Source organism: Hibiscus syriacus, unplaced genomic scaffold (assembly GCF_006381635.1).
Source record: "Hibiscus syriacus cultivar Baekdansim isolate YM2019G1 unplaced genomic scaffold, ASM638163v2 tig00110705_pilon, whole genome shotgun sequence".
NCBI lineage: Eukaryota > Viridiplantae > Streptophyta > Magnoliopsida > Malvales > Malvaceae > Hibiscus > Hibiscus syriacus.
Window position 1 is genome coordinate 689459 of NW_024062831.1, and position 10869 is coordinate 700327.

Genomic DNA, 10869 nt, shown 5'->3' on the forward strand with positions numbered 1-10869 from the left:
TTAACTTCTTTTATCTTTTACCAAAATCCCATTTAAAAAATGACAATAAAATATTATTATTTAATGTTATATATAATATTATACGTAACAACACTAATCAAATGACCTCACTAATTAAAGGATTGTTATCATCCATTGAGGTCTCAAGTTTTGACACTACATCTGCATGGGTATATGAGTGTTCACTGTCGAATGATTGACAGCTTTTCGAACAAATACTATCTTGTATTCACTCCGGACAAATAAAAAAAATATTATATATAATATTATAAAAGTCAAAATCCAACGTTTTCCATCACTTGTAAAGAAAGAATACGTTAAGAAACGGACCTTCAAAGGAGCAGCCGAAAACAAGGGGTAAAAAAGCCAATCACATTCACACTATACTCGTCCGTTTCAATAACGGATATATAATTACCCTTCACCATCACGTTATGTTCACATGAAAAAGCAAAAGCTATCTATACAATAAGAGTTTGATTATCCTCTTTCTACATCCATATTTTGAAGTTATGGGTATTCTTTACCAACCAAACTTAACCTTCTTCATTTTCTTTACTATTTTGATTCGAGTAGTTGTGTGCCAACGAGCGCTCTTTGTGTTCGGAGACTCATTAGTTGATGTTGGCAACAACAATTTCCTCAACTCCGTTGCCAAATCTAACTATTTCCCTTACGGTATTGATTTCAACATGCAGCCTACCGGAAGATTTAGCAATGGAAAAACCTTTGTTGACATCATTGGTATACTATTCATATTCACTCTCTTTTGGTTCCTATATAACCAATGATGGATCGAGGGTGACTGGGGACCGTTGTTCCCTTAAAAATTTCAATTTATCATATATATATATATATTATTTTGTATTTTTTATTAATAATTTGTTATCCCTTAGAATCTTATAAATCCGTTCCTAACATAAATCCTGCTATGTCACTGAATATATGCATTGAATTCTATATGATAAAATGATTGTGTATATGTAGGAGAGATGATGGGTCTCCCTTATCCTTCTGCCTTTGCTGATCCCAGCACAAGAGGAGCTAAATTACTTGAAGGAGTAAATTATGCTTCTGCAGCTGCTGGTATCCTTGATGAGAGTGGCCAACATTATGTATGTATTTTGCTTGCAAAATCAATTTACTCAGGAAAGATTGAAGGGGTGGTTAAGACAGTCGCTTGTCTTAAAATTTTTAAATTAGCATATTTTTTAATTATGTTTTATATTTTTTTATTAATAATTCGTTCTCTTCGTCTAAAATTTCATAAGTTCGTACTTAATATAAAACCATGCATTCGCTCATGGATTAGGCCCTATATTATCATTGATTCCTTTGTATGTGATGGATGCAGGGGGAAAGGTATAGCCTAAACCAACAAGTAGTGAATTTTGAAACAACATTGGATCAACTACGAGCAATGATGGGGGGTGATAATTTGACGAGTTTCCTTGCCAAATCCGTTGCCGTTTTGGTGTTTGGTAGTAACGATTACATCAACAATTACCTAATGCCTTCCATCTACTCCTCTAGCTTCAATTACAATCCTGTACAGTTTGGCAACCTGCTTCTCAACCGCTATGCCTCCCAACTTCTGGTAAAAACTAACTATTCTTAGACTAAAATATGTACACCCACTAAGGGATATATCGAGAGGGAACGTGTGAGAGCAATTACCTTTAATAATTTTAAATATTTTCTATCAAAAATCTATTTTGTTTCTTCTTTCAAATATTATAAATTCACTCCTTATAATATAAAATTATGTGACAGTCTCTCTGTACTGACCACTAATTATTTTATGTCGTAAGTGGTAGATTTTTACTTATCTTTTGGGTTATTGGCGTAGACACTGTACAATCTAGGATTGAGGAGGATGTTCATAGCCGGAATCGGACCGCTCGGCTGCATCCCTAACCAAAGGGCGGGGCAGGCCACGACGGGGAGATGCGTGGATTCGGTGAACAATGTACTGGGTACATTCAACGAAGGGTTAAAATCTTTGGTAGATGAACTAAATAAGCGTCAAGGTGCAGTGGTTGCATATGGCAATACTTACGGTGCTGTGGGTGACATACTAAATAATCCTGCAACTCACGGTAACAAAGCACAAAATCTATCTATTGTATTTCTATTTTCCTTTTATATAAGGGTAAATTACTCAAGTGACCATTTAACTATGAGATTGATGTTGATATGACCACCATACTTTTAATTTTGACAATATGACCACATAATTATTTTATTTAAGTGGTTTCAACGTAACCATATGCCGTTACAAAACAAACAACGTAGCTGATGTGGAACTCTAACTTGTTGCTAGTCAATAGAAGCCACATCATCAGCTACACTATTTGTTTTTCAACATGTGACTACATTGAAATCACTTAAATAGTTATGTGATCATATTGTCAAAATTGAAAGTATAGATCATTTCGACACAATATTGATTTCAAATTGGTTCTTAAACTTTTGAGTATTCCAATTTCATCCTCAAACTATGACTCTCATTCTAAATTAATCTTCAAAATTTTGAACAGTCTAATTTCATCCCTAAATTATGACCCTCTTTCTAAATTAATCCCAAACCTTTTAAATATTCAAATTTCATCCCCAAGTTCATCCAAATATGTAATTAGTTTCAACCACAAATTAACCTAAATTTTGGTTTTTTCAGACATATAATAGTATAACTTGGCCTAACAGTTTTATTTACAAGGGATGCGATTAGTATATAATTATAGTTTGGGATGAAATTGGAATATTCAAAAAGATTGGGGATCAATTTAGAATGAAGGTCATAGTTTGGAGATGAAATTGAAATGTTCAAAAATTTAAGAATTAATTTAGAATGATAGTCATAATTTAAGGATGGTATTGAAACATTTAAAATGAGAATCATACTTTGAGGACACATGACTTTATATTATTAGTATTGCATATAATAATGAAGAAGAAAATGGCAGGGTTCAATGTAGTTGACAGAGGATGCTGTGGAATAGGGAGGAACCAAGGGCAAATAACATGTCTGCCATTTGAGAATCCATGCACCAACAGAAACCAGTACGTGTTTTGGGATGCCTTCCATCCCACGGAAGCTGTTAATGCGATTCTGGCTCGTCGTGCTATCTACGGCCCTCCTTTGCATGCTTATCCATTTAACATCCAACAAATGACTCTTCTCAACTGATTTCCCTCTTTCTTTTTTATTCTTAATAATGGATGATGATACAAAAAAGATTGGGGACGACAACTGAAAACTCTTTGATAATTAGAAAATTAATGTTGAAAACTTCATTTGATTGTTTTTCTTGGTGCTGCAATCACTCTCACTTGTTTACCATCAACAATACTCGGTCTAATCCAAGCTCCAAACCTCCGTTTGATCTAACCCGTTGAAATTGTTAACTCTCTACCAATCAAGGTCTTCAGACAGACCTCTACATCCACCAGAGTGTTCGACTAGCTAGTCTACATCCTCTAAACACATGCTTTTGGTAAACTACAATGCTTAGACGAGACTTTTAACAGTCGCACGTGATGCTTTAGAACGAAATCTAAAATTTGACTACAAGATAAATAATAGCCATGATGACTATACGTAATAAGGACACTATAATACCCCAATCAAAACTAGAAAAGGAGATAGAACCCTCACTTCCTCTATGTCGTCTTTTTATCCTCCATGATCAACTATCCTCTTCACCTATACTCTAGCCAATGGTTGTTGTTTATTTATTGGTTGCGACTCTTCACCTAAACTAAAAAGAATGAATCATCAACAATCGACGAGTTCATTTTGTAGTCATCAACAAATTCTGAATTCTCCAAGTGAGCATCGGACATAGTTGTAATAACAAAGTCTCAAACTAATAGTACGAGGTAGTGGATCCAAACAAACAACCGAACAACACTTGCTTTGATATCAGGCCATTTTCTACTTGATGTGCAATTGACATCCTTGGTAGTTGACTACAGTCAAGATTATATTTAAAGGAATCGAAATTTCGAGGCTCCTTCACTGAATCATAGGGTTCCTAGGGGTGGATATGATTTGAGCGTAAACATATATTAAACATAAACGCAACGAAAATGATCAGTTATAAGTACCTCCAGCTATTGTCTATATCATATGTCAAAATTGGGATATGATTGCATCACTGTTGACCACAATGAACCACCGTGGACCACCGTCAAGTGTTACAAATTTGGCTACGCGAAAACTAGAATAGCCTAGGATCTTCTAAGCACTCAAGACCTCACTCAGATGGAATAAATTTTCAAATGCTCTCAAATGAGAATACTTTGGAATGAATTGGAGCTTAAAGATTTTAACTTAAATGAATATTTTTTATAGTAGTTTTTTCATTAAAAAATCACCTAAAAACTGCTTACAGCCGTGAGATATATACCCCATTATTTTGAGAAAAATATTAAATTTAGTTTAATTTGTTAATAGGAATAGGAAAAAATAAAAAAATTTGCATACCCAAATTTATTTAGAATAGTGTATTAAAATTTTGGATCCTTATTTTTTAATTTCTAGATCCGCCACTGTCTGAAACCATAAAAGATACTGCCAACATTGAGCAGGCAAAATATATGATGATTAATTGCATATGACATGAGTGCAACGCTAATGAAAATTCCAATTTAAACGGTTTCGTAACGATATATCATGTAAAGTTAAGGGACTCGATTTAAATTTAAAAATCAATCAATTATTTATTAAAAAATTAAATTATTCAAAATTTATTTTATCACTCGATTGAATTTAAAAAATTTCAAATTAAATCATAAAAATTAATTTTTTAATTTTTTTGGAATTTAAAAAAATTGTAATATATATATATATATTAATGGTCACGAGACACGTCACGTCGGTGTGGCGAGTTTCAATAGGTAAAATTTTGAAATTTTCGATCGTTGGACTATTGGTCAACTGTTATTTTTTTAAAAAACAATTCAATGGAACTCGTCACGCCGATACGAAAAGTTCCAACGGCTATTTTCAATTTAAAAAACCTAACCGTTTATAGTCGTTGAATAAAGTAATATAAATAGGGGTTTGAGTTGGATTGATTTTTCACTTGAAATCAAACATTTTATTGAGAGTAGCAAAATTTTTGTTGAAGATTTTATGTTGAATTTGCCTCAAGAAAAGAAATGTTATGTCTTGATGATGTTCATATTTCGTCGACCGAGTTAACTACAGTAAATTTAATTTGTTTTAATTTACTTTTAAAAATTATAGTATTAATAATAATTATTTATATAATTTTATTAATTAATTTATTTTCAAATTGTAGCAAGATGAACGAGGCCTTCGTCATCAATGAAGGACGAATGAAGAGCCACATCAGCATATTATGATATATCTTCAACAATCTGGATTATATCCAACAATGTTTCTTCGTGGTTTTAAGGTGATGTTGGCACTGATATCAACGTTGATTGAGTATTGGAGGCCCGAAACATATGTTTCATTTTTCTTTTGGTGAAGTGACCATAACATTGGAAGATGTTACGTATCAACTTGACGTTTTGACTTTGCAACAATTATGCACGAGATGAAGTTATTTATGATTTATTGGGAAAGGAGTCTCCAACAGATGTCATTGATGAGATGCGAATACGGATGATGTGGTTGGAAAGAGAATTTAGAGTAGATGGACAATCAACGGAGCAAGAGGTGAAATATGCAGCCCAAGCATATCTTATGACGTTGATTGGAGAGATCTTGCTACCGAATAAATCGGGCAATTTGGTGCACACCCAATATCTTCTGGTATTAAAGGATTTCCTTGTATGTCGCCAATATAGTTTGGGTTCTGCAATTTTGGCTTTTTTGTATCGTGAACTTTGCAAGGCGACCATAGTGGTTAGAAGACAAAAAGCGGATGTAGCGAGTTGTTTAGTTTTGCTCCAATCATGTGTGTGGTATCGTCTCCCTTTTTTTTACGCCTATTACATCTGCTCATATGGAGTTTTCTCTCGTTGCAAGGTAAATTCCTATATTTAAAGTTTTGATATTTTATAATAGTTATTTGAATATTTTAAAAATGACAATAAAATAATGTAGTTGTTAATTTTTTTTGTTTAGATGGTGACACTGAATAACTGATACAAAGTTATCGGGTGCAACCAAAGTAGATATCCGAATGAGGATCGATATAATCGGTAGACATGCGGTAAATATTAATAATTTTTGCATTAACATTGAAATTTTTAATATTAATTCGTTAATTATAGTAACATAATACTTTTGACAGTTTAATCGGTTATTGTATTGTGAGTCGGAGATCCAATGGTGTTTACCTCCATTTTTCTTTGAAGGAACAGAGACATGGTGTGCCGTAACATCATTGCTCCATTTTGCAATTGTTGAAATCTATGATGCCGGTCGAGTTTTACGACAATTTGGGTTTCACCAACTGATGGAAATATCCGCATATAACATGGACGATTTCCATAAAATAGATGCGAGCGGAAAGCATAAGGAAGATTGGCCGAGGAAGCATGTTATATACATACAACAATGGCATAAGAGGCATTTACATTTGTCTAATTGTTCCGAGATTCAACTGGAAGATTTTGATTTCACAGTTTCTCCTTATCTCCAAAATTCTGAAACAAATGGGAAACCATACTTGAGAACGTCGGGGATCGAGCCGAATGGGAGGAAATGAAGGCAAAATATGCCAAAAAATAATCATATTCATCTTAAGCTTCCGTCGATTATTATTCATCTCAAGCAAGTTATAGTGGATATGCTTCATATCAAGCATCGATGGAGAGTCGAGCGGTGTGTGTAAGAAGTTCCTTGGGTCAAATGCCACCTCGCAACAATTTTCAGCACAAGAAACGGAAGCTAGTGGTGCATGGGATGATCTTCAATACAGTCAATCTCATGACGATTTAGGTGTGCAATTTGAATCAATGATGACGTCAAATACATTGAATATTCTATCGTTTTCATCCGAATGTAAAAATCAAAATGGTAGAGTAATGTTTAATATGCCGACGTGACGAGTTTTAGATACACTATAACTTTTATCGTATATCCCAAATTAAAATTAAAATTACCTTATTGGGTTAAATAATCAGCCCGGTATCAATATTTTACTAATTCTGCCTCAGTACTTAGCCTGGAAATCGTTCTAAAAGAGGGTCCACACTATTGGCTTCAATTTGACGAAGAAAAAGAATAATATAAAAGAGGGTCCACACTATTTGCAGCTTCATAGAGGACTTTGTCTTTGGTGAGAAAGGGTTAGGCGTTAATTTCAAGGATATGCGGTTGAGGGAAAGGCTGTTGGAATAATGTTTTAATATTTATTTTAATTCATATTTTTAAAATATTTTGACACTGATATTTTTAAATAAAAAATCCCTTTATGAATAAAAAAATTTAGTTAATAAATAATTTAAAATAAGAATATTTTTGTTTTAAAATAGAGATTTTTCCCTAAAATAAAATTTTAAAAATCAAAATGTTCTAAAAAATAATAACCAAAGTAATTATTTAGTCAAACATTAAGATTTTTTTTCTTAAAATAAAATATTGAGGATTGAAATAAATATTTAAACAAATATTAAAAAAAATTGTCATTGTCATAATATATTGGATGAACTACATTGTTATAGGGTTATATTTAAAGGGGGATTCGAATTATAGAGCTTTGAATATAAAGGTTACAACTTAATCATTATGTGAATTTGAACTTTTTCATTTTAATAATTTAAAATGATTATAAGGTATCATTTATTCAGAATTTTCTTAATCAATTAATAATATACATACTGCAAACACAGCTACTCAAACCTAAAATTTCTAAGAATATAAGTATTACATTTTACCACTATCACTACTCGATAAATTCCAATTTGAGCTTTTAGTATACTCCAATAAAAATAATATAGATATCAAACTAGATTTGAAATTATTTATAATTTATGTTCTAAAATTAAAATATTATGATTTATAAATAATATAGTTTATAGGTAATTTAATTTTAACATGATATTAAAAAAGCATATTTAATCGACTGATCAAATTATTTATTTTTGTTTTCTCATATTTCTTTAGATCATAGATTCTAAACCCGATAAAAACATTCCCCTTCCTTTAGAGTTCATCATTCTCCTCCCTTCCGGATATGATTATTCATCATTCTCCTCCCTTCTAGATATAATTATGATTAGATTTAAAATTTATAAAAATTAAATAAAAAAGTTAATATGCCTAACTTTATGTCCGTTCTTATTTATATTAGTAATAGCGGTGGAGGTTTGATGAAACACTTCCTCAAACTAACACTTCCTCCACTTATTTAAATTACAACTAAACACAAAGTTTTCAGCATATTTTGACCTAGCCCCTTCTCTTCTTGCATGACAAGTTACTTGGAGGATACGGAATTTAGAGCTTAACTTGTCTTCCAGAAACCCAGCTGAATGGAACACTGGGTGTTTCCTCAGTAGCCTTCAATTGAGCTCTCTCCTCCAGCCTTCTAATTCTCGGTGCAAGTCGGCAGACGAAGTCTTGAGCTTCACGGCCTTCCGGTGAAAGTCCGTTGAGTTCCTCCACTTTCCATCTCTCCACCAGATACTCGACTATATCAGCATAGTCCTTAACCGTGTAAACCCCGATTCGTTGTGCAACGGACGAGTAGTGGTCGAAAAGGTTTTCGTCTTGGCCGTCGTACATCAAGTGGGCTGGCATTGAGATTTTCTTCCTCATCATGTCGGCGAAGGACTGGACGGATCCATCAGGATCGATCTCGAAGAGCTTCTCGAGGATTTTAGTGTATGCTGTCTCGTGACGCTTTTCGTCTGCAGCAATCGAACCACATAACTGGGCCAAATTCATGTCACCATGCACCTTGGCTAGCCTAGCTGTATTCCCATGGGAGATAAAAGTTGCCCTTTCTTGGAAAGTTGTGTAGATGAATCCCAGGTAAGGACTATTCTCCGTACCCGGATCCTACAAAAAATAGGATATCATTAAGTAAGCAGAAACGACCTTAGTCGACGCATTCATTTTGCAATTGAGGTAACAAGGTAAATCATGTGGCCAAAGCATCTTACCATTCCGGATCCGATCAAATACTGAATCGTCTTCTCAACTTGCCTCATGTCCACTCTCCCACACAAGTAGAGATACTTGTTAAGTAGATCGGTGTGCCGGTTTTCTTCTGCGGTCCACGCCCTCGTCCAAGTAGCCCAAGAAGTAGGACTAGCACCGGTTTCATCACGAGTTCCATCTAAGGTATTAAGCATTGTTTGGTACGTCGGAAGCGCTTCCTCCGTGATCATGTCACCGACCAACACGACGAAGTACTCATCCGGAATCTCATTTGCCCGCTCTCTGAGTTCTCGGACCTGGTCCTCGAATCCGTCGGATGAGGGATCGGGAAGGAAATCTTTAGGCTGCCAACATTTATCAACTTGTTTAAGATGAATGAGGATGTTGTCCCTAGCCCAATCATCTAAAGATTTAAAGATCTCGATCTTCTGGGGTGGCATTGTGTGGGAGGCCTGGTGCACCAGCTTCGGTGCCATGAACGGCTGCTTCAGACTTTCACCCTCTCTGCATCAAGTAAAACCACAATAACTTAACTTATACATTAATTAAGAAATTCAAATTATAAAATAAAACAATATAATTTGATACATCAATAATTAGAAATTTTTTATGATGTACATTTTTATTATTTTTAAAATAATTTAGATTATGTGACAATATTTAATTTTATTTGTAATTAAAAAACACTATTAATGTCGGTCTTCAACTTTCATCTAATATTTTATTGTCTTTTCTACTTTTCTCTTTCTTTTCTATTTGTGTCTGTTTTTTCTATTTCCATTTCTATTTCTAGTATTTACCACCTACCACCGGCCAGAACATGTCGCCGGAGCTTCTTTATAGCGGCTTTGGGATATAGGTTGCGGGAATTACTGATCTGGTAACTGGTCACCACTCAATCCTTTATGGCTGCCGGTGCAGCATCTGGTTGCTCGATCAACGCCTTTTGACTATGAAAAACCCCATCGGCGGAAAAGTTCATCGGTAACTTCGCCGGAAAACGGCGAAAAAACAAAATAATAAAAACACAACATAAGTTTGAAGTTTTATATTTTCATGACAACAAAATGGTCACATAAACTGTGCTAAACATAGCTTCTCCTTGTCACTTTGAGATGGAATAATAAAGGTTAATAATCTAGCTATTTCAACTTCATATCAAAACCCGTATTATAAGTATATGTTAACTTAGAAATGAAGAAAATAAAAAGATCCAAAAGACAAAAACTAAAGGAAAAGGGAGAGATCCATGATTTTAACAAGCAAAAAGAAAGGGAAGAAGGAGACTTACTTGGAGCGAGAGGGAAGAGTGGAGACCATAGAAACCTTGGGAGATCTAAGGGTGGCCATGGGTGGAAGAGCAAAAGAAGGGAGTTTCTTAGTTTGGAAGCCATGGAGTGAGTTGCAGAGCCATTTTGCTTTGCTTAGGGGGCGACGATAGACTGTGTGTGTGTGTGGGGTTCAAAGCACTCAAGTCTTCCATTAAAAAACATGATGGTGGAAGACACAATTTTGTGATTTCAACATTGACTCTAAACTTCGTTATAATTACTCATCTGTCCATTACTTTTTGTTTTGTTTAATGTTGGTTGTTCGGTCATTATATTTTTTATTTACAAAATTAATAATTTGTTTTCACGATTAACTCCTCAAGCGATATTAGTGCTAAAAGTGAATACTTGCATGTGGATATATTGCTAATGACTATATAACAAAATAGAGTAAACTATGTATTTAGTACTTAAACTATTAGTTTTAGTCTATTTTAGTACCTAAACTTT

At 33.9% G+C, this 10869-nt stretch overlaps 1 protein-coding gene and 1 pseudogene across 1 annotated transcript; one reads left to right on the forward strand and one right to left on the reverse strand.

Annotated features, from left to right (window-relative positions):
• Nucleotides 1-512: 512 nt before the first annotated feature.
• On the forward strand, nt 513-3190 carry LOC120138743 (GDSL esterase/lipase At1g71250-like). Its single transcript, XM_039154157.1, has 5 exons — nt 513-744; nt 988-1115; nt 1355-1597; nt 1850-2099; nt 2967-3190. Exons 1-5 carry the CDS (start codon nt 513-515, stop codon nt 3188-3190), a joined length of 1077 nt encoding a protein of 358 aa, XP_039010088.1.
• A 5166-nt stretch (nt 3191-8356) lies between these two features.
• LOC120138742 lies at nt 8357-10517 on the reverse strand (annotated as a pseudogene).
• Between the last annotated feature and the right edge of the window lie 352 nt (nt 10518-10869).

Coding starts and splice junctions, on each gene's coding strand:
- LOC120138743 (XM_039154157.1), top strand. CDS start 513: ATGGGTATTCTTTACCAACCAAACTTAACCTTCTTCATTTTCTTTACT. Junction 745..987: donor AACCTTTGTTGACATCATTG/GTATACTATTCA, acceptor GTGTATATGTAG/GAGAGATGATGGGTCTCCCT. Junction 1,116..1,354: donor ATGAGAGTGGCCAACATTAT/GTATGTATTTTG, acceptor TGATGGATGCAG/GGGGAAAGGTATAGCCTAAA.